The 23,667-nt window shown below is 48.0% G+C and overlaps 1 protein-coding gene across 1 annotated transcript in view; it reads left to right on the forward strand.

Annotated features, from left to right (window-relative positions):
* Nucleotides 1–18,175, forward strand: part of CCDC30 (coiled-coil domain containing 30) — a 40,787-nt gene extending 22,612 nt beyond the window's left edge. Inside the window, exons 11-24 of the mRNA XM_035567850.2 lie at nucleotides 557–658; nucleotides 1,373–1,498; nucleotides 3,773–3,930; nucleotides 4,934–5,180; nucleotides 6,904–7,077; nucleotides 8,123–8,332; nucleotides 8,918–9,075; nucleotides 9,649–9,796; nucleotides 10,726–10,847; nucleotides 12,700–12,841; nucleotides 12,977–13,113; nucleotides 13,414–13,528; nucleotides 16,789–16,856; nucleotides 17,639–18,175. Of these exons, the coding sequence (XP_035423743.1) occupies nucleotides 557–658; nucleotides 1,373–1,498; nucleotides 3,773–3,930; nucleotides 4,934–5,180; nucleotides 6,904–7,077; nucleotides 8,123–8,332; nucleotides 8,918–9,075; nucleotides 9,649–9,796; nucleotides 10,726–10,847; nucleotides 12,700–12,841; nucleotides 12,977–13,113; nucleotides 13,414–13,528; nucleotides 16,789–16,856; nucleotides 17,639–17,852 (2,121 nt within the window). The 3' untranslated portion in view covers nucleotides 17,853–18,175. The remainder of the gene's footprint in view (nucleotides 1–556; nucleotides 659–1,372; nucleotides 1,499–3,772; nucleotides 3,931–4,933; nucleotides 5,181–6,903; nucleotides 7,078–8,122; nucleotides 8,333–8,917; nucleotides 9,076–9,648; nucleotides 9,797–10,725; nucleotides 10,848–12,699; nucleotides 12,842–12,976; nucleotides 13,114–13,413; nucleotides 13,529–16,788; nucleotides 16,857–17,638) is intronic.
* Nucleotides 18,176–23,667: the final 5,492 nt, after the last annotated feature.

Genomic DNA, 23,667 nt, shown 5'->3' on the forward strand with positions numbered 1-23,667 from the left:
ACGTCAGTGTTCTGCCATCGCAGGTCCAGAGCCCTTGGAGCCTTGCAGGAGGGAGTTACAGCCTCCTCTGGGTGGCGGAGGGACTAGGACAGGTCTGGGGACTGTGTCCAATGTCTGCTTGGATGAGATCAGCTGTGGGGATTGGGCGCTTCTACCTGAGCATCGTGAGACTGTGGGAAAGGAGGACGGCCCATGGTGTTAGTCAGGGGTGCCTTTGTATAGGTTCTCGTGGGGTCCTGTGTGCTGGGAGAGCAACATGTAGAAGGCCCACGAGCTGTAGAGGCCTTGAATTTTAACCATGTATCTGGGTCGTTTCTCTCCTTTTGTGAAGCAGGGTTCTTTCATTTGCCTACTTGGCCCTGGACGACCTGTTCAGCCTTTGAAGCAGCAGGATGAAAGACCTGAGCTGCAGCTAGCCTGTGTTGGCAGCTACCCACATCCCCCCAATCCTCACTTCCAAGTATAGGGTTTATTATGTAATTGCTGCACAAGGAGCAAATTCACTACTAGTTGCGGGTACTGGTTTGGTTTTAACTTGTGGTTTGTGTATGTTAAGATCATGAGTTTAGAGACAGAGTTACTTGAAGTGCAGAAGAACAAAACTGAGATGAGTGGGGAAGAGCAGGCGTCGTCTGATGGAGCACAGGAGATGCAAGAGGTAAGAGGTTTTCCTTGGGAAATACATTCATTTCTTTAGAAATGTATTAAATGAGCATCTCATGTGAATGCTCGTTGTCATCTTCTGAGAATTTGTATTCCATCAGCTCATGCAAGGCAGATAGCTGTTTTCCTCCAAAGACATCCAACATGCCCACATTATCTCTGTGATAGCTGATTTCTTTGAATGCTCTCTTAAGAGATTGTCTTGCTTTCAGCACTGCAAGCTGAGGAGCATGTTGACTTCCCTGTGAGGGTGAAAGGTTTACACATGTAGAGGAACATCAAGACCTGAAGTTCTGCTTGACCATTATTTAGAGTTTAGTGAAACCAGCGTAGCATGTAGGTACGCTTACCAAGAGGCTGATTCGCAGCTAGTTTTGGGCTGGCTTTGCTGTCTGTTTGTTACTTTCTGGTCAGATGATGCTATTCAGACAATGGGAGTTTGTTACTTGTTAGTCAGGTTTCTTTTGTGGGAGAAGACAGAGCTTATAGTGTGGGGGAGATCAGCTTGCTCAGGTACCTTGGGTCACGTGAATGCTCCAGAGGTGTCTAGCCAGCTCTAGATAAAAGGTGTAGGAGTCCTGCTGGCAACATTCGAGAGCCATTTTTCCCAGTCTCATCTTTCCAGAAGACTTATTTTCTGCAATTTATTTCTCTTTTTTTCTAGAATAAAGGATGCTGTGGAAGTGACTCTTGATCTTGCTTGTTCCAGATGCTGGAAAGCTGTCAGGAAACAATAGAAAAGTTGGGAAGTCAGCTGGGAGAGCGGAGAGAATGGAGAAAACAACTTGCATCTGAACTTGAACTGTTGCGGGAAGATCTGAAGGCTGAGAAGAAGGTACTGGGCAGCCAGATGTGCAACAACTGCAGGATTGTGTTGTTCTTCCAGGAACTGTGTGTTTTCTAGTTTGGGAAGTGGAAAATTTTTCTTATGGCTCTGCTCTTTCAGGAGAATCTGCACATAGTTCCTACAGTGTGACTCCCTGCAGGAGGCAGTTGCCTTTGCGACTCCATAAAACATAACAGTTGCCCTCCAGGGGTGTTGCGTGAATTCTGTTGACTCATTTCTCTAGTCCAGCCAGTTCCAAAGCTTATTTGGCAGATGGTTTTAAATCTAACTGCTTTAGTGGAACTGTCTCTAACTCCATAATATATTTTTCCTTTCAGTGAATCTAATAACAAAACAGTAATTCAAAGTCTATACCCAAAGCCCTCTTCTGTAGAGGGCAAAGGGAAAGTTTTCAGACTGAGTGTTTTAATTAAAAGCTGTGAGTCATATTGCTTCCTTAAACATAAGTAAAAACCAGTGAGGGTCTGAACTGTTGGTGTAATTGCATGCATACCAAAGTCTTGCTGGAGGAACGGTGTCATCTAGAGGGCAGGTCTTTTGTAGAACTTAGACAACAAATTCACATTGCAAAAGCTCGTGTTGCAGACCAGGCTTTGCGGAAAAGCAGGTTAGGAAGTGGCTAGGTCAGTCTATAAATAAGATATAAAAAAGGAATCGTCTGATTTGGAGATGATGGGAAGAACAGGAGAGGTCACTCTAACTTCTGCATCCCAATAGTTCAATCTACTCATAGTCCAGGGACCTTTTAATCAAAATTGAACATCCCTGTGAGTTTGTTTGTCATTCAGCCACCTGTTGGCTGGTGGTTTTGCTTAAGCTGCAGAGCAGGCTATTTCTCCGTTAAAGGGATCATGAGATGAAATCCAGTGGCCTGCGTTAGGCTGGATGGCTGTAATCATCTTCGAAATAGAGGACTTGCATGTGTTTGGTAGGATCATTGACTTCACAAATGCATTCATTCCCTTTTGTTAAAGCAGCTATACTGGGACAAAACATTTTCCAACAGAGTGCTGGAAGTGAGCTTGGCATGAATTCATTGGGCTGTTGTGAGTAATATGCACCTGGAGATCAAGATTTGAGGTTGTTCAATGTTGTTTGTTGGGATGTCCAAAGCATAGAAAGGGCCTAGTAAATTCGACAGTATTTTAGTTCTTGTAGCTTTTAATAATTACTATGTATGTGATGTGCCATGGGCCAATGCTATACACAGAGCTGTTTGCATTCGTTGGAACCTTTCTTGTTTTTAAGAGATTTCTGGACATTTGAGAGGAGAAAGCTCTTTCTCTGAGCTTATAGTTAGAGGTATTGCATTGCTAACTGCTTTCTTTAACACTGGTTGCCTGACTCAAAACCAGAGCATAGAAGCCATTATAATGGCTTCCAGAATCTGCAAAGATCATCAGTAAACAGGGATTTCTTTAATGTATTCCATGAGAAGCCACAAAAAGATAATGCTTTGTTAGATACAAAGGTGAGAAATGTAAAGGAATCACCGTCCTTCTAGTGTCTGCTGCAGACAGAAGCTGCTTGTCTGCATTGTTCAGTATAAATAAACACATCTGAGGGTGGATAATTAAAATATTTGTGCTAGTATACACTTAAAAAGAGCTATTGATTTAAACAAACAAAAAAAAAAACAACAAATTTTACGAAACAGAGTAATAACTCTGGGTTTAACAGCATTTTCCTTTGAAGGATTTGGTTTCACCACTGCTTAGCAGCAAATACTAGGCTAGACAGATTCTGGTTCCAATCCAGTCTGGGAATTTCCCTGTTCTTATGTGTTCCTCATCCCTTCTTTTCTTTTTCATCCCTTTTATTTTCTGTGCATATTTGCTCTGTGTCTCAGGCTTTGGGTCTGGCATTGCCAGGTGTTAAGGCATAGGTGACACTGAAAGAGGAGAGCAGCCATCCACAGAAAGTTAATTTGGTGTGGCTTGGTTGGAGGATGCGCTCTCTGTTTTTCCAAGAGTTGCTAGTTTTGTAAAGAAATGCGGCACGTGATATAAAGCACTGAGAACTACAGATGGCCAACAGAAGGATGAAATCAAATAAAGAACTGTGATTTGGTGATAGCTTACACACAGCTGCCTCCCATGCTGAAAAACTTGCATGTATATCTTCAGGGGTCAAGAGCTACAATAATTTAGCTGCAGAATCACAGACCTTTGCTTGATGGAGTCCCCAGGGTGTGTTATACTGTTCAGAATATTTCAATGAGACCGAAGAAAATGAAAGTCGTGGTGTTTTCTGACCTTGCAGGCCTCTGAACTTGTACAAGAAAGTGAGCAGATTAGCAAATTTGAGCAGCAACATGAAGATTTATGTACAGATGAAAAGACACATGAAGAGCAGATGGCTAAAGTAGTATTTTTGGAAGAGCAGATCCAAAACTTGACGGATGAACAAGAACTTGTACGGTAAACCTTAACAAGGCCTGTGGTACTTTCTGCCATTTATCTTTTGATGATTAATTGTTTAGTCTTTTCAAAATCCATGTAGCGTATCTTCTGGCAAGAATGGGCACAGCAGTTTGTGTCTTCCTCTAAGGTATAAGGTAATCAGCTCTCTGTAGGGATTTTTGGTGAATAAGCACTTCCCTTAGTGATATCATGATCAATCAGCAGTAAGCCTTTTTTTTTTCTGCACCTGCTCCACATTCTGAACAGCGTAAATGAGAGCTGTTCTTTGGGAGTGGGCTTTTTCTCTTTGAGTTAGGTAGCATTTGGACTAATATGGTCCCGAAGAGTTCCCATCATGGGTTAAGGCTTCTTGGGCCTAACCACTGCCAACAGCTTATGTTGTACATCCTGCTCTGAATTTCAGTGGTCCTTGAAGAACAGGTTTCAGCAGATATCAGGGGTGTTCCCGCATTCCCCTTTTTTGGTAAACCAGTACAAATTTGAAGTTAGAGCATCCATGCTCAAACTTTCATTAATAAGTAAAAGTCTGGATTAAATCCAGTATGGTTATAGTCAGCTCTCAATTACCTGGCTAGCTCAGTACTGAGATAAAGTAAAAATCAGGATAAGACAGGTATGTTAGCTTGTAAGGTTGTATAGTTTGGATCAGGATAAGTCAGACAGCTGATGGGTAGAGCTGAGCCCCTACTTCCGTGCAGCAAGGCACTGTGTGAGTGCTCCAGCGCTGCTTGTTGGTGCAGAACGGTTCACATGGGCCCGTGCGAGTGTTTCTTTGCATAGCAGTTAAACTAGTAACCATTGACTGAGAGCTGACCCTTTGGATACACGTTGTTTTGTAGATCAGTTTCCATGGGAGACTGAACCTTGCCCAGAACTGCTAGTCCCAGGATTAAATCACCTGGGATTTCACTGGACTCTCATATCCCTAGTTTTCTGTTCAGAGAGTAATTTCCCGTGGATGTGTATAATTATCTCTTTGCTTTACTATTTCTTCTTCAAGTTCTGAATTACTAGAAAGCAACAAGAAGAGAGAGGAGCTAGAAAAGCAGCTAAAGGAGAACAATGAAGAAAAACAGTTGTTACTGGAAGAAATTGCCAAGCTAAAGCAAGATATCCTGACTACCAGGGAGCAGCGTGACAGCACAGTTGAAGAGACTTTGAGGATGAATCAAGGCATGGCCAATAGAGACAACAGGTTTCTTGTGTCACAGAGCTCTGCAGGCAGCTTAAATGGGAGCATTAAACAGGTATGGACAGCTTTGCAATCTTTGACATCTCCAGCATCAGCCAGTTCTTGCAGTGCTGTAGTGTTAACACACAGCAGGAGATGAGAGGCTGACTGATTTCCTTGGGAAAAATGCTTGGGAATGAGCAAATGTAATGATTTCCTTCTGTCATGTTTTTGGACATAATGAGAACTTGGATAAAATGAATGGCTCCCTTACTGCAGGTGAAAGAAATAAGTTATACAGTCCTCAGATACTATTTTTGACCTTTTTAGAGCTCTTTCTCAACTCCCTTTTGGAGTGTGAGCAACAGAGCTGGCTTTCTGTTCCCATAAGGGTCTTGCTCTTACAAGACCATCAGAGACTATTCCACTGCCCTGCTCCTCCTTGGGGTTTTCTGCTCTTGTACTGCTGTGCCTGAACTCATCCTTTAACTGCTGACTCAAAGTGGCAGCTCACAAGCCCCTGGATTTTGCTGCAGCCTCGGTTACTGCTTGCCAATTGCTCTACCAGGCGGCAGGCAAGGGCTGTGTTTGCTGCTGTGTTTATCTGCTTTAAATGCAAGTTGTTCACCTGTCTTAATACAAGAGCTAAAAAAGGAGGGGAAGAGCAGCTAGCCCTGTCAAGAGGAAGAAATGATGAAGAAACCCAGGCTGGGGAGTTTTAAGATAAGCAAAGATTATGTGTGGGAGTTTGGAAGAGAAGAGAGGACAGGAGGGCCTGCAGGCAGGAGTGGGAGTGGAAAAGAGGATCAGAGCTGCGCTGATACCAAGATGCATCACATCTGTACAGTTAGAGCAGACCGGAAAAGTGTACTGTCTGCCAGAGCAAGATAAAAGGTGTAGAGGAGATGCTGAAAAGGATCCTAACAGAAGGTGGGAACAAATCCCTGTTGGGGGAACATCTGGGAACAAATGACATTGCCAGATCCAAGAGCACCGAACAAAGGGTTCCTGCCCAGCTGGACATTTATTGAGAATGTAAGCTTGATCTTCAGGGGACTTCACCTGGTCCCAAGAGCAGAGGGTGAAGCTGCAAGGCAAGAATGCAGATCAACAGACGGCTGAAATTGATGCTGGGAAGAAGAAGGATTTTGATACACCAAACATAGGAAGAGCTTCTAATCTGTGTACAGTGCACTTGCAAGAAGACGGGGGACCGAAGAGCTCAGTCATTTTCTGAAAGCTATTGTAAACCTGTTTGCCTGTGACAGAAGTGGGTGACCACTCCAAGGTGTCCAGGCTGCTGTTGCATTGTGTCAGTGTGTCTGTTCCTGCACTGCTGCAGGACCCACTTTGTTCCTCCTACCTCTGGAAGTTGTGTCTGGGTGCACCACTCGTGCTTAGCGAGACTGTCACAAAACTCTGCGACACCGTCAGGAACCAGCTCAGGAACAGATATCTGAGTTAAGAGCAACCTGGGTTGTTTTGCTTTAGTTTGCTAGGTTAGCTTTAACAGTGATTTCTTGCCTGATCCAGGTTATTGCATCTTCCCCTTCAACCTCTAGAGTTGTATAAGCTTCTCCATGGAGATGGACAGGGTAGGACGCAGGTCATGGTGTTGGGGCAGTGACCTGCTTGGGTGGGAATCAGAAGAAATACTTGCCTGGCTGTACCCCTCTTCCTACTTAAATGCCCATAAAGTCTACTGGCATACTTTTGCAATCCTCACCTTTCTTAATTACCAGTCTTTATCCTTACTTTGAATCAATTCTCCCATGACCTTTGTTTTGCTGTTCCTGCAGAGTCTGTCTGAAGAGAGATTCCAACAGCAGGAGGAAAAAGTGCAGCAGCTGCGGCAGGACTTGCGTCGAGTTCAGAATTTGTGCAGCTCAGCTGAGAGGGAGCTGAGATATGAAAGGGAGAAAAACGTTGACTTACAAAAGCAAAATCTCTTGCTCCAGCAGGAATGCACCAAGGTAGGAACAGAGCAGGGATAACTGCTTGAGGAAAGCATCACCTCAGTGCCAGGAAAGGTGGTGGAACAGGTCATCTTGAATGCAGTCACACAACGTGTGCAAGACAATGTGGGGATCAGGCCCAGCCAGCATGGGTTCATGAAAGGCAAGTCCTGCCTGACCAACCTCATCTCCTTCTGTGACCAGGTGACCCTCCTGGTGGATGAGGGAAAGGCTGTTGACGTAGTCTGTCTAGACTTCAGCAAGGCCTTCGGCACGGTTTCCCACAATATTTTCCTGGCGAAGCTGGCAGTCCTTGGCTGGGACAGGCACGCTCTGCTGGGTTAAAAACTGGCTGGGTGGCCGGGCCCAGAGAGTGGTGGTGAACGGGGTAAAATCCAGGTGGTCACCAGTGGTGTTCCCCAGGGGTCGGCGTTGGGGCCCATCCTCATTAATATCTTTATTGATGATTTGGTGATGATTGACACCAGGTTGGGGGGGAAGTGTTGATCTGCCGGAGGGCAGGAAGGCCCTGCAGAGGGACCTGGGCAAGTTGGGTCGATGGGCAGAGGCTGAAGGGATGAGGTTCAACATGGCTCAGTGCCAGGTCCTGCACTTTGGCCACAACAACCCCATGCAGCGCTGCAGGCTTGGGGCAGAGTGGCTGGAAAGTTGTACAGAGGAAAAGGACCTTGGGGGTGTTGGTCGATGCTCACCTGAACTTGAGCCAGCAGTGTGCCCAGGTGGCCAAGAAGGCCAACGGCATCCTGGTTGTGTCAGGAGTAGTGCAGCCAGCAGGAGCAGGGAGGTGATTGTCCCCCTGTGCTCTGCTCTGGTGAGGCCGCACCTCGAGCGCTGTGTTCAGCTTTGGGCCCCTTGCTACAAGAAGGACATCGAGGCCCTGGAGCGTGTCTAGAGAAGGGCTACGGAGCTGGTGAAGGGCCCGGAACACAAGTCCTGTGAGGAGTGGCTGAAGGAACTGGGGGTGTTTGGTCTGGAGTAGAGGAGGCTTAGGGGAGACTTCATATATAGAAGTTCAGACTTGATTTCTTCTTTTGAAACTCAGGTCAAAGCTGAACTGAAGCAAGCTCGGGCAAAGCTCTCGGACACAACTGAAACATGCTCCTCTCTCTCAGCACAGTTGGAAAAAAGTCAGCAGAAGGTCAAAGAACTTGAACAAGAGCTCTTGAAATGCTCCCATGCTGACAAATTGCAGAGCAGCCTGCAAGAGAAACTTGCACAGGAGAAATCCAAAGTGTACGAAGGACAAAAACAGGTAACTCATCAACATGGACTAAGTTAACATCAGGTATATTTTTAGCAGTTTTGTGTAGCTGCAGTTCAGAAAAAGAAGCACTAGCAGTTCACAAATCAGTTCCCTGAAGTCCATTTTGCTAGTTTGAGATCACTTGGCAGGTTGGCTGAGTATTTTAGGAGACATATTGGTTAATAGTGGATGCATAATTAAGACAATAAAAAGCAAATTGGATGCCTCAACTCCTGACTCTAAAGTTCGGTATCTGAGAATACTTCTAGTGGGGCTGGTAGGTGTAGGGAGCCTGGATCATGTCCTCACAGAGGACCCTTGCTGCTGTTCAGAGTCTAGTGAGTTGCAAAAGCTTGTGTTTTCTATAACATCAATTCTTCTGTGTTCCTGCACTAATCGTTGGATTTGTTTTTGAAGGGTACAGGATTGATTTAAGTGTAAAAAATAAAAATAAAAACATGTTGCTAATTCATGACATAGTATCTGGTCCAAAATAATTGATAGCCATTTGAAAATATTTTACTATTCATTTTGGGTCCAAGTACTGGCTTATTAAATTCAGAAAGTTTAATCTGTTTCCCATTTTAATCTGAGATCTCAAAGCTCCATCAGAAGTTGAAGGATTCACAACACCAGCTCCTGCTGGCAGAGACCCGTGTTTCAGACAAGAAACTCCTGGAGGAAGAACTGAAGGAGGCTCGAGAAAACGAAGCTCGAGTGCAGCAAGAACTCCGTGAGGAGCTGCTGAAAAGGTACCCAGAGCTGGGTAAGACCTGTGCTGTGAGTGGAGAGGAGGTGTGTGCCAGCCAGCAAATGCTTCTGTTCTAGCCTCCCAGCTACCTTCTGCAGCTCCATGCCTGGCCCTAGGTGGGCTCACAGAGTCGCTGATTTTTGCCTCCCATCTCTTCTTTTGCCCTCCAAGTGTCTGTGGCAGACAGAATCCCCTCTTTATAAGATTTAAAACACTTGTGGAGACTTCTGCTGCCTCAGAAGGTGCATGTCCCTTTCCAGGCAGCCCAGTGATTTGGTTCAGTGCTTATTTACCCTCTAGATGCCAGCAGCTGTTCCAGCTGTGTCCCAGCACAGCTGTGTTCACACTGGGTTTGACATTCCCAGATAGGACATTCACCGTTTGGCATGGCACTGAGATGTGGGGACACCTGGGATGTGCTCGTTTCTTTCTACCTACCCTCAGAGTTGTCCAGGGCAGGTGGGGATGCAGGCACGATGTTGTTTTTACACCACAGTCGGCCTTGAATTCATGGTGGCACACCATGGGCTGGCCTCTGTGTCCGTGTCTCACTGTCACACCAACATGCTTTTAGGAAGCTCCTGGAGCAGCAGGTGGAGGAGCTGCGGCAACAGCTCCGGCATTCACATGAGACAGAGGCATCACTGGCCAAGATGCACGTGGAGCTGCAGGCCAAGACTCTGCACGCCCTAGAAGATGAGAGGAAAACTGATTCAAGCGAGGTGAGCTGCAGCACGGACACGTCCTCATCACCCAAGGTGATGCTGTACTGGTGGCTGGCTCCAGGGCAGACTGAGCTCTAGGGAACAATTTGTGTGGGTAAATGGGACCATTCCGGTATGAAATCTGTGTGTGGGAACTGGTGAAATATGGCCAAATCCAGCCAGGTGCTGAGCAATTGCAGATCCCACTGACTTAAAAAAGGAACTGGAGGAAAAGCACCATCCCATCTTAAGTAGGTTTCCTGGGGATGCAACTGTGAGGGCAGGGAAGGAGGGCTTGAAGGGAGAGAGGAAAAGGCCATCCCCTTTTCTCATGAAGCATAGAGCTTTTCACAGGAAAATTTTGGTAGAGTTCACTGTCTGGCAGGATGCATTGTCTCCCTCTGCCCTTTTAAAGCCTGTGGTCCCCCAGCAGCACAGAAGTTCGTATTCCCCCTTCTTTTTGGGGAGCTGTGGTGGTTTCACCCCGATGGGCAGCTGAACTCCACCACAATGCTCTCTCACTCTCCGTTTCTCTCTGTTGCTGTTCTCTCTCCCAGCTGCTGTTGCACAGCAGTTTTTTCCCTTGCTCCGATGTGGTCTCCCAGAGGCACAACCAACATTGCTCATCGGGTGGGCTTTGGGCAGTGACAGGTCCCTTTTGGAGCTGGCTGGGACTGGCCTTTCTCTGACACGGGGCAGCTGCTGGGCTGTGCTCACAGAGGCCACCCCACTGTCCCCTCGCTACCAAAACCTTGCCACGTAAACCTGATGCAGGAGGAGGCAGCGGTCTTGGTAGCAGGGAGGTTGGGAGCAGGATGGATGGATGTTATCTGCCATGGGGAACGTGAGAATTAATGACAGACTGCAAGAGAGACCGGACTGAAAAGGAGGCAGAGAGCTGCTGTAGCTGAGGACACACACACAAATAAAAAGTAACTCTTTTCCAGCATCTCCAGTGTCACAAGGAAAACCAGAAGCTTTCAGAGCAACTTTCACTGCTGAAGGAGGAAAACAAAGCTCTTTATGAGGAAGGAGTCCGTCTTTTGAACCAGAAGGATCTGTACGTCAGGTAAGGACTGAAGCAGCAGGGAACATGAAGACGAATTTCCCAGGAATTGCTCTGGTGGTGACACTCGCCGTCACTGTTCTGTAGCCATTCGTGTCTCTCCTGTTCAGGACATTTAGCACTGAGATACCAGCCTGAACCTGACGCCCTTGTGTGCAATTAGGTTATGCATGACACATCTGCTGCTACTTCGTGTTCCCCTTGGCAGCTAAAGCAGTGTGGAAAATGAGGGGGTGTCTAGGGTGTCCTGGTTTCAGGTAGGACAGAGTTAATTTTCCTCCTAGTAGCTGGCAGGGTGCTATGTTTTGGATTAGGATGAGAAGAGCGCTGATAACATGCCGATGTTTTAATTGTTGTAGAGCAATGCTTACACCAAGCCAAGGACTTTTCAGCTTCTCGCTCTGTCCTGCTAGCGAGCAGGCTGGGGGTGCAGCAGGAGCTGGGAGGGGACAGACCCAGGACAGCTGACCCAAACTGGCCAAAGGGGTATTCCATACCATCTGACGTCATGCTGAACAATATATAGGGGTGGCTAGCCGGGGTGGGGGGGCCGGCTGCTCGGGGATAGGCTGGGCATCGGTCAACGGGTGGTGAGCAATTGCATTGTGCATCACTTTGTACACATTATTACTATTATTATTATTATTATTATTATTATTATTGTTATTGTTATTATTTTCCCTGTCTTAATAAACTGTCCTTATCTCAACTCACAGGCTTCACTTTCCCGTTTCTCTCCCCCATCCCGGAGAGGGAGGGGGGAGGGTGAGCGAACGGCTGTGTGGTGTTTGGCTGCCAGCCGGGCTAAACCACAACATAGGGAGAGCTGTGGGTGCTGCTGTTTAGGGTCTGGGCAAAGGGGCTTCATGGAGCTGTTTTTTTCCCATCAGAATACTTTTGAACTAATTTGAAGCCTAATGGTGTTTTTCTCATGAGTTTTGAGCAAATGTATGCAAACGTCCCTAATCTGATAGACTCTTGTGTGATATTTTCCAACTGGGACAGAAAGGAAAATTTAAAAAAAAAAAAAAAGGCTTGTCTTTCCTGCCTAAATGGGCAGGGTACGAGGAGGGAGCAGCGATCACAAGTCTCAGGAAAGACAAATATTTAACCCCAGTGTTGCAGCTTTAAGAAGAGCTCATTGAAGTATCTCTTTCCACAACCTGCTCTGTTTTGCCTGACCCTTGCTCTTTAGGACTCTTCTTCACAGAATGATAGAATGGCTTGGGTTCGAAGGGTAGTTAAAAAAAAAACATCTTAATTCCAAACCCCTGCCATGGGCAGGACACCTCCCACTAGATCAGGGTGCTCAAAGCCCCATCCAGCCTGGCCTCGGGCACTTCCAGGGGTGCGAGTCTCTGCTGTAAATACCTTTTTATTGCTTTCCACCCCCTGCCTTTCAAGTACTTCCCCTTTACCACCTGCATCTCCATAAAATAAGCGCCTTACCCCTGTTTACCCTTTTCCCATTACTTCTAGTTTTGGTGACTTTACACCTGTTTGATATGAAGGAGCTCAGAGCTAAGATGGGCAAGGACACAATTTTGTAAAGCTGGGAGTCAGTTTTGGGAACGCTTAGGGTCCTTCTCCCTCAGTCAGTTTCCGTTTGGTTGACGCTTGATTATGCAACCTTTGCGAGACAAAAAGCCCAAATGGCCAGACACAGAAGTGAAAGATACAGTCCAGAAAGCTGGTGTGCTCATTCTGCCTTTAACTGGGAAGCCAAATAGAGCTTGGTAGATGGCTGCCAGTTCATACTTGGAAAAGCCTGAATAAACGCAGAACATCTGCCTTGTTTTTGACCCAGAACACAAAAGGATTTCATGGCCTTAAGTTTGTCTCTGTGCCTCTTCAGGAAATATAATGAAATGCAGCTCCGCCACAAAGACAAGATCCGCAGAGCCAAAGAGACGTTCATCCATGAGGTGAAACAAAGGGACAGCAGGATTAAGCAGCTTGAAAGTGAGCTCAGTGAGTCAAAACTCCAAGTGGAAAAGGTAAGAGAACACATCAAGGGCTTTCCCTTCTAGGGAACATGCTTGATGGTGATCCTTTCGGTAAGGCACTTTGAGTGGATAGAGAAGAGCAAAGCGTAACTGCTGGTTGTTGTTTCCTTCTGCAACAACGCTCAGGGGAAGGTGCTGATTGCACAGATCACTACTGAGAATGAGAAATTACTCCAGGAAAGAAGACGGCTCCTCCAGAAGATAACTGACCAAGAGGAGACCCCTTGGAGCACCAGGTCTACGATTGCTGCCCTGCAGAGCAGGTAGGCTCCTAATGACGTCTTGGTGGGATGCCCCTGGAAACCTGCCTCATCCTATTACTTCTTTGATTTTATTCTCCTTTCTCTGAAGAAATCCCTGTTCTGTCTGGAGGAAAGCCTGAATCATGCCTCAGTCACTAGTGCTGGGGCTTTTCATTGCTGTGGGATGTAGTGTTAGGCCATTGGCATACAGCTGAAGGCTGTGCAGGCAAAAGGGTCTGAGTTTGAATAAGAAAATGCCCTTTTGAAAGCACAGTGTGCCTGGATGGGAAATAACTTATGCCTTGTATACAACGTGCCCAGAGTGAAGATCCTGGATGAGGAGAACGTGCGGCTGCATGAGAGCAAACTGCAGCTCTCCGGCCACATGCCCACCTTGCAGCGCGCTGTGAGGAGCATCCGCGCTCCCAACATGGAGGTGAGACCCTCTGAGCAGACAGGTTGCAGGAGCTGATGTCCTGAGAGTGGGTCAGTATCCAAGCTGCAGCTGAGGTGCCAGGGAAGGGCTGAACTGATCCTCTGCTTTGGGTGGGAAGGGGCACCAAGCCCACAGTAGACTGCAATGGTTTTGTCACTGAGGAGGGACTTTTGGGGTAGCTGACCTCCTAGCTTGGTATGGCACTCATTATTATCTGCCCTTGCTTTTTCATGTGGGTAGCGACAAATTTATGATGAGAAGTCCAAGGGTGATCAAAGGAGACTTCAGGGCCTTTGGGATCTTTTGGGATATTGGTAAAGAGATCATGGGTGCCAGCAGAATTATCCTCTATCCTTCCACTTGTAGGGGATTATATCAAAATAAGCAGGCGGACCTGGCTTATCCATACCTGGTTTCAAGGCTGGTGTCACTGGCAGAATTTGGCTTTTTTATCATGCGGTGGTCTACGTGACACCAGGCCTGCTGGGGCCTGGTAGGATTCACCTTTCTTAAAGGGGGGAAAGAGGTTTTGCTCACAAGTTAGTGGGACTGAGTGAAAGAGCATTAAACTAGGTTTGAAGGGGGAGAGGGATAAAATCAGGCTCACAGGTGATAAGCTATGGGACAGTATGACAGTCTTTGAGGAATATTGTGCTGGTCGGAGTTTTCACTCTGAATACACTGAAGCGTATTTGAAATATTTGTACGCTAATGCACACTGTATGGGGAACAGAACTGGAAGTTTTGGCTCAGTCTCACACCTATGATATCATTGGCATAAGGGAGACTTGGTGGGAAGAGTCCAGTGACTGGAGAGCTGTGATGGACGGCTTTAGGCTCTTCAGGAGGCATAGCCAGGGCAGGCGAGGTGAGGGGCTGATGCTGCACGTAAAGGAGGGGTGGGACTGTATGCAGCTTGCAGCTGGGGATGATGTGATTGAGAGCCTCTGGGTAAGGATTACAGGAAAAGCAAATAATGCAGATGTTGTTGTGGGAGTCTGTCATCATCGTGGCTGGATGGCCTATAGCACTGGTGTATTGGTCTGTAGGGAATTAAGGGATTTCTCTAGACTTGTTCTTATCCTTTTGTGTGACTTCAGCTTGCCAGACGTTAACTGGGAATACCACACAGTGGATACAGACAGCTCTAGGAAGTTTCTAAAGCATGATGGAGATAACTACTTGGTACGGGTGCTATGGGAGCCGACTAGGAAAGGTGCTCTCCTAGATTTGTTGTTGGTAAAACAGAGAGGGTCTTGTGGGTGAATTGGCGATCGGTGGCTGTCCTGGCCACAGTGACCCTGAAGTAATTGAGAACTGCCTCCCTTACTTCAGCAAGGATCCTTTCATGATCGCTGCGTCCAAGACAGCCTCCAACTGTCCTTCACCCACAAGTGCTTCCCTCCTTGCAAACAAGACAAGTGGGGCACCTTCCGTAGCTGGCTCACTCACCATTTGTGTCCTCCGCATAGTCTGGGAGTCTTCTAGACTGTATCCTCTCTGCTTTATTGTATTTCCAGTAGATGTCTGGGAAGTTGAAATCCCCCCAACAAGAACAAGGGCTAGTGAGACTTCTAGTAGCTTACCAAATGTTTAATCTGCTTCTTCATCCTGACTGGGTGCTCTGTAACAGACTCCCACCATAATATGTCTCATTGGCCTTTCCCCTGACCCTTAGACAGAGACACTCAACCCTTTTATTGCCATCGCCCAGCTCCATGCAGTCAGGGCGTTCCCTAGTGTACATGGCTATCCCATCTCCTCTCCTTCCCTGCCTCCCTGTCCTGTAGAGCCTGTAACCATCTATCCCAGCATCCCAGGCATGCAAATCATCCTGCCATGTCTCACTGAGGTCAGTGATACAGCCATGAGATTTAACTAAAACTTCCAGTTCCCCTTCTTCATTTCCCGTGTTGCATACATTTGTGAAGAGGCACTTAAGTTGGGCCCCTAGTGAAACTGTTTTTTTGGATGAAGTGGCTGGAGGAATTACTTTGTGCTGCTCTTCAAGTGTTTTCCCACTGACTTCTGATCCCTTTCCTGGCTCCAAGCATCTATTGCTGGCACTGGCATTGAACCAGTAAGAGCTGAGTGGATTGAGGTTCCTCTCCACTGGTAACTTTAGTGGAAAGGCCTCTTCACCAGTTGGCAGGCCTGTAACCAAAGATGCTCTTTCTCACCTCCGACAGATGGACCCCATCTGTCCCCAGTAGACCAGGTTTCTCAAAGATAGTCCCATGGTCTAAAAAGCCAAATCCCTGGCTAAGGTACCAGTCCCATGCATTGATCTGCTGGATTCAGCTGCTCCTTTCAAAGCCTTTTGACTGGTAGGATCGGACAGTAGAGCACCAGTACTCCAGAGCCTCTTACAGCTGCTCCAAGGGCTCCGTAGTCCTTCCTGATACACCTTGGACTGCTCTCAACAGTGTCATTGGTACCCAGATGAAACAACAGCAGGCAATAGCAGTCTGTGGGCTGCCCAAGGCTCGGTAGTCTCTTGGTAGCAACCCCGATACGAGCCCCTGGTAGGCAGCAAACCTCTAGAGAATAAGTGAGGTCGGCAAGTGGGCGCCTCTGTTTTCCACAGAAGAGAGTTCCCTAAGTTCACATTGTCTCTGTTTCAGTTTTAGAGCTGTTAAAAGACTTCAGTAATTGGGGCCTGGCCATTTTAAAGCTAGCTTTAAAATCCTGACGAATAACCCAGAACAGTGTGGTAGGGAGTTAGGTATGTTATTTCTGTGAGCCAAACCAAGCTGACTGACAACAGTGACTAAACTGAACTGAACAAAGGTACGTCTTACCTATAAACTCAGTTCTGGATTGAACAAATTCATAAAGAACTTAAGGGGGAGAAATGGGGAAAAATCCAGGAAAGTCAAAGATTTTGTTTCAACAACTCTCCAGATAAAACAGGTGGATATGGAAGTTGATTGGTACATTTTGAAATTTAAAAGGAACCCGTTGCGGAAACGAGTGATTACAAATGAAACAAAGTGCTTTCAGGACCTGGTAGAAATAGCTATCTGTGTACTCCATTGCATTTCATTTCTTTGTTTCTTTGACCTGGGCTGTTTGTTTGTTTGTTTGGTTTTTAGTTTAGATTCAGACCCAGAAAACAAATTTAAGATTATTACCTCTGTGGAGCTGGGGGGTTGGGGAACTAGCTGTGAAGTGGGGGGCACTTTCAAGACCCAGACTGTGTTGAAATTGAGGATCTGATACACACCTCCTACTTTGAAAGTTTCTGTTTATCATTCCAGGACTTGAAGGGTGTTAACTTCTCTGAACGGCAGCTACAGAGTAAGGTGTTGCCATCTCCCTGTACCAGGTATCGTGGGGTAAAACAAGAAGGAAGAGAATTTTTCTTTGCATGTGGCAATGCAGAAGTTGTACATTTTGGCTGTTAAAACAAATGCTCCACTCTGTGCTTTCACCTCCAAGGGTCTTTTTCTTTTTTCCTTTTTTTTTTTTAGTCTAGTTACAGGGAAAATGGTATTAAAAAGACCCCATGAAACTGATGGGATGGAGAAGTAAAATTTTCAAAATATGTCAGGAAACACCAGGACTTAGAAGTGAGGTTCACATGACTGTGTAAATTCCGGCACTTGCTGTGACATTGTCAGCTTCGTGCCCAGTGAATTTGGAGAAGTGTTTTTACACGAGCGGTTATGAGGCTTAGAGGATGGCTGCTGCCTGGAGCTGTATGACCCATGTCCCAGGACAGTTTCATGACTAGTGGGGAAGGGGGCAGGAGGGAGCCTGAGCTGTTTCTCAACCTCTGGCATAGCAAGGAGCACCCCAATCCACCCCAAAAAGCAGGAGGTGAGCACACTAATGGGGAAAGCAGAGGGCTCTGGTCTCTGCTTGCTGGAGACCTGGCACAGTGGTCCTGCTTGTGGCCTTTGGGTGCTAATGTGGGTGATGGACAGTGTCACAAGTCAGAGTATGCTCTGGGGGAAATGGGCTGTCAGCTACGTGCTGGAGCCTTAGCCCAGGCAAACTTCATTGACCCTGTGCTGCCTCACAGCGGTGCTGGGAGGAGCGCTGGGGCTGTGCAGGTAGCAGAGAGTCGGAGTTTGCAGAATGACTTGAGAGGAAATTTGTTTTCAGCTTCCCATCACGAGAACTGCCAGACTCTCTCGGCACCCTAAAGCCCGTGCAGGACACAAAGCCCGAAGGAGGAGCCGAAAGCCAAGACTCGTCCTTTTGCTTATCGCCCTCTCAGCCTTCTGAGATTGGGTACTTAAACGTAGCCTCGCCTGGAGACACCACAGCCTCCCAGCTGCAGGAGGAGAGTCAGAGCATCAGCTCCGAGAACTTCTAAACAGGGAGAGATGTTTGTAAAATACACCCTCGCTGGACTGCAAGGATGTGGGCTCCTATTGCCATCAGATGACAAGGACTGCAGGAGGGAGAATTGCCAAATGAGTTACTTGGTGACTTTTGTGATATCTTTCAACTAAATTATTCAACAGCTTTTTTTTTTTTTTTTAAAACTCACCTAACCCTAACTGTGTGTGCGTCATCCTAGATCCACCTGGAGGCTGGAATTTGCAGACAAACTCAGTAAAAAGGAAGAGATGGAAGAGATGTGGGATGAGACACATGTCCCCCCGAACCCTAATTCCCTATCCAGTCCAAAACTATGAATTTTGTAAATAAAACTTGGAGAAATTCCCCTACATCCTGCTGTGTGTCCACTTTTCTCCATTCCCCTCTGTCTGTGCTCAGATACTGGTTGTTCCTCCTTTTGCGCGCTCTTACTTCTCCATTTACTTTTGCATGAGCCTGGGGAGGAGAATGGATGAAATCTGAGTGCTCAGAGCTGAGGCTGGAGGTGTACTAGGAGGAAGGGAGGGCATCGGAGGATGGAGGGAGGGAATCAGAAGGGGCACAGCAGGAAGATAAAGGGGTCCAAATTGCCCCAAAAGTTTAAGTGAGAGGTCTGGAGTACCCAAATATGCGCACCCACTGGTCCAGGAGTGCCCTATAACGCCCACCAAGAGCCTTGGAGAACCCCAGAAGGCACAATGAGAAGTCAGGAGCACGTCAAAAGATGGTCCCGGGGGTAGGGGATGCAACAAAAGGCACTTCCAGGGCTGTGGGGCATCCCTGAAAAGGGACCCAGGAGACCTGGGCATCTGTAAAACAACGAGGGGTTACGCGATGCACCAAGACAAAATGGACGCCAAGCGGTGTGGGGCACTGCAACAGGCGCACCGTGGGGACCAGGGTGTGCCAAAAGGTGCACTCGTGGTGACTGAGTACACCGAAAAGCAAACCAAAGGGTATGGGTGTCACAAAATGGACACTGAAGGGTCTGGAGTTCCCTCCAGGAGATATCCAGCAGTCCAGGGATGCACAGAAGCACAAGAAAGGGTCACGGGTGCCCCCAAACACACACTGAGGGCCCAGTACTCACGCTGAGGTGTAACAGTGGCATCCTGCTGCCTTCTTTCATGCCTCTTGGAGCCTTGCTGGTGGGCACCTGCTCTGACAAACCCATCCTTCTCCACACAGATGAGCTCTGTGTGGGTGCCAGGAGAGGAGGGGATGGCGGCGGCGGGGGGCCCACAAGGACCTGGGAGCCGTGCGGGGGTGGCCTTGCGCAGCCCCATGCTCCTCGGTTTGTGTGAGGGGCTGTGTCTTCGGCTACAGTAACATGAGGCCCGCCAGCCTCTGGAAGGATAAGATGGCCACCCCTAGCCGGCCCCTGTGCTTTATGATGTTGTCGAGCATTTTATGACATCAGTGAGCGTGTTCAGCAGGTCTGGAGCACTTGGGCAGGTTCCGCAGGCCCTGTCCCTGCTGGATGTGGTGCTGCTGCTGGTGCCGGTGCTGGTTTTGGTGGAGCTGCTGCTGGTGACTTACCCTTGTGCCTCTTGGTGCCCATTCTCAAGGGCAGTTACGTGCGCTTGGCACAATCAGTACACGCCAGTATCGCTGGGAAAAAGTGTGCCTGGGTCTATTACGGGCTGTCAGCACCTCTGGGAGTAAGGCACGCTTTAAGGTTTCTACAGGAAAAGAAATGCAAGCTGGGCTTCTGGCTGCAGGTGACATGCTGTGCCACTGCCTTGTCTTTCAGAGCAGCATTGGTAAGAGGAACTGCTTGCTGGTATATTGCTCAATTTACACATTATTTCTTCTCTCAGTCTCAGCACAATGATGTCTGGTTCCCCGATAGTGGCAACCTTAAGAAATGAAAATAAGCTTTTTTTTTTTCCTGTAGTGTGGTAAGATTTGCCATCCCTCTAGGTAAGGGGGCACAAGGCCTCAAACCTCTCGTGTCTTCCCCCCTGCACCATCCTCCCCGGGCATTAGCACAGGTGGGTGCGGGTGAGAAGAAACGGGGCAGAATAGGGGTGCAATGAAAGAGCTGGCAGAGAACAGGACTGCTCCTTCTGTCAACTATCCACTGGTGCCAATTTAGTTCAGGATGCAAATACCAGCTTCTTCCTACCCTGGAATAAATTTCATCTCAAGAGATGAATAACATGCAAATCTCTTGCACTGTTGTTAGGACATAAACCGTTACCTGTCTGTCCTCTGGCTGCATTCAGTCGGGTTTGCGGTGAGAGCACTGCACCTCGCAGGCATGCAAGTTGTACAACGCTGTAGAAGGAGCCGAGTGCCTTTGCCAGGTGTCCTTCTGGAAGGAAGGGAAGGATGGAGACTGGAGCCCACCTGTCAGCGAGGGTTTGACAGATGTGACTGCTTGAGGAAAACCAAACGCCTTTTCCTTAGCTGAAATACAAGCTCAGCTGTTTTTGGTTGGGTTAAACTTAAATTTCTTCATAGCAGCCAGGATGGTGTAATGTTCTGCATTTGTTACCAAACCAGTTGATAACACACCCGTGTTTCAGCTGTTATGCAGTCTTTAGGCTTTCTCCATTTCTCCCAGCAAGGAGGACAGCAGCATGCAACAGGCAGGGGGGGAAAGCAGCCGGGACAGCTTACCCAGACTGACCAAAGGGATATTCCCTACTGGGTACCGGAGTGCTCAGCAGTAAAAACTGGGACATTGCAGGGGGTGGGAGGAAATTTGCCAGGGCTGCTGTATCCTGGGGTTTGGCTGGGCATTGTTTGACTGCTGGTGAGTGATTGCTTTTTGCAACGCTCGTTTTTCTTTGTTTCCTCTTTTACTTATTAAACTGTCTTTATCACATCCTAAGAGTTTTATCACTCTTACCCTTTCAATTCTCTTCCTCACCCAGCTAAGGTGAAGTATGCAAGGGGCCCTGTGGTGCTTCGTTGCCTGCTGGTTAAGCCACAATGGTCCTTTTTTGGCACCTAAACAGGGACTCAAAGGGTTTGAGATAATGCCAGATTTGACCACAGTGTGTTAGATGGAACTTATTATATGTTTGACAGTTACTGGTCATAATGTTGACCTTTTTGTTCTCAACATTGTTTTATCTGTTCTCTTATCTGATCCATGCCATACACCTTTTTGTTGTTGTTGTTGTACATCACATTTGAGAGCTTTTTAAAGCCTTTTTTTTTTTTTTTTTTGTTTGGGGGAGGGTGCGGGTTGCTGTACTGTGTAGCACTTGGCTGTGTTTTGCCTGGGAGAACTATGAAAAAAGCACTGGCCTAGAGCCTAGTCTGGTATTTGGGCCCTCCATTGCTGCTATCCCTGTACTTTGGGAACCATCTCATGGCAACACTTAACAATTACATTTTTTTTTCCCTTTTCTCCACCAAAAGCAAATCTGTGGAGAAAACAAAGGATGGCATCTCCCCTTTCTTCTCCTGTGGGACATACCTTACAATAACCCTTCACTACCTTGAACATCCTTGGGTAACCAAAACGATCCTATTGGTATGTCTCCAGAATCTGTTTCCAGATTTTCCTAAGATCAACCAACTATTTAGGGGTATCACACAGGGGTATGTCCTGAGTCAGAATAGTTACAGTTGGCAAGGTGTGGGGGGGAATATGGGCAGAGGTGCCTCGAATGTTTCTCGCCTCTGATGATCTGGAACGTCACCCCCAAACACATGCAGAGTCCTGATGGAGTGGTAGAATGAGACATAGTTGCTCTGGCCCTGCCCCTGTGCCCAGGAGCTTGTGCGGTCCCTTGAGGCTGCCTAGGGGATGTGGCAGGAGCATGGACATGACTTGCACAGGGGTGGTGATGGGACTGGTGTCTAAGCAGCCCAGAGGATGTCAGCAGCCAGCTGCTTTGTGCAGGGGTTGTGAGGCCACTGGTGCCTGAGTGCCTGTCAGGCAGGAGCAAGCACACAGCTCATGCAGGAGGCTGTGGTTTCACTTCTGAGCCTACATTTAACCCTAACCTCATCCCTAACCTTAAGCCTAACCCTAACCCTAAGCCTAAACCTAACCCTAAACACAACCCTCACCCTAAATGTAATGCTGATGCCAAACCTAACCATAACCCCCAAGCCCTAACCCTACTGCTGGCCCCTAGCCCCTAACCCTAATCTTAGCGTTGTCACAACAGTGGTGTTGTCACCTGAGGCGAGCAGCCTGTGGGGATGGGGCAGGCAGGTGGCTCGTGCAGGTTGTCCTAACATCCCTTGGTGCTGTGGAGCTGACGGGGCAGCAGCAACCACGGGTGCTTGTGGTTCCACTCGTGGCTGCCTACCTGATAGGGCAGCGCGTTCCTCATGAGGTAGGGCAGTGCCTACCTCACGAGCAGTGCATTCGCTGCTGACCTGTCACATCCTTTGCCAACAGCGACAGCACAAGCACCTGCACGATCCCTGCTGCCCAGTCTGCTCAGCCACGAGTGGCATCACAAGGCCCCACGCAGAATGGGCTTGCTGCTGCCCTGCGTGCTACTACTCAGGCATGTAGGGCATCGCAAGCACTTCCAGCAATGTCCCTGCTCCCAGCCCTTCAGCTACGTAGCGATCAGTGACCTGAGAACCACCCACCTTCACGTCCATTCTCCTGCCCCATCAGCTGCACGGCAAGAAGCGTGGGGTCATGGCTAGGGTTAGAGTCAGGGCTTAGTGGTAGGGTGAGGGTTTTGGTTAGTGTCAGTCTTCAGGTCAGGGTTTTGGGCTTCAAGTAGGGATAGGGTTCAGGATTAGTGTTAGGGTTAGAGTAAGGGGTAGGTTTAGGGTTAGGCTTAGGGTGTTACACTTACAGTTAGGTTTAGGACTAGGGGCTAGTGTTGCATTTAAAATTCCCGTTAGGGTTGGGGTTAGGAATAGGTTTAGGATTAGAATTAGGCATAAAGTTAGGGTTATAACCTAGTGCTAGGGTTATCTTTAGTATTAAGTATAGGCTTTGAGTTTAGGGTTATGGTGAGGTTTAGGGTTAGGCTTAGAGTTAGAGTTGTGGTATGGTTTAGGATTAGCCAAGTGCAGCAGCCTGAAGCTACAGTTGGAGCAGTGAACCTGGTCCCCGTGCAGCAGTGGGTTTCAGTCTCCATCCCACAACAGCGTGCCTACCCTAGATTTGTTTCCATGCTGCGGCGAGGGTTTCTGAAGTCTGTTGATCCCCTGGCCTTCACTGCTCTGCTGTGTGTGAGGGCCACTCATCTGCACTGATATCGGGGCTGGAAAAGCTGCTGTGCATGAGTATCAACAAGGTCCAACAGCACTTCGCGGCTGGGTGCTGGGCTGCTGAGTGATGGGTGCTGATCCTCCCTCCTCCTGCCTGGGCACCGGACGCACTGCGGTGCATGAGGGTCCCCAAGTCCCCCCTGTGCGCTGGGAATGGTTGTGCTGTTGTATGCAAAGGTTTCCAAATTCCACTAATGCAACAGATAGACAAATTCCCCTGATGGGCAGAGTACACTGCTGTACGTTGAGTATCCACGACTCCTGCCGGTAGCTGGAGAATCGGTTTCCTGCTATGCACAAGGGTTCTCGTGACTTGCTGGCACCCAGGGGCTGAGCACACAGCTGGGTGCGAGGGATGCTGAGCCCTGCCACTGCACCACACCTGGGCTCACCAGCATGGGCGAGGGTTTCGAAGCTCTGCTGATGCACCAGCATTTGCTGCTCTGCTGTGTGCGAGGGTCGGTGAGGCCCATCAGTGCGTTGGGTCCGGGCAAACTGCTTCGCACAAGGGTTCATGAGCCTTGGTGGCAGCTGGAGCATTGACACCCTGTGGTGGGCTCCTGCGCATCTTCGTTTACTCGGACCTGGCCGCAGTACTTTGT

The sequence above is a fragment of the Cygnus atratus genome, chromosome 21, assembly GCF_013377495.2.
Source record: "Cygnus atratus isolate AKBS03 ecotype Queensland, Australia chromosome 21, CAtr_DNAZoo_HiC_assembly, whole genome shotgun sequence".
NCBI classification, from domain to species: domain Eukaryota; kingdom Metazoa; phylum Chordata; class Aves; order Anseriformes; family Anatidae; genus Cygnus; species Cygnus atratus.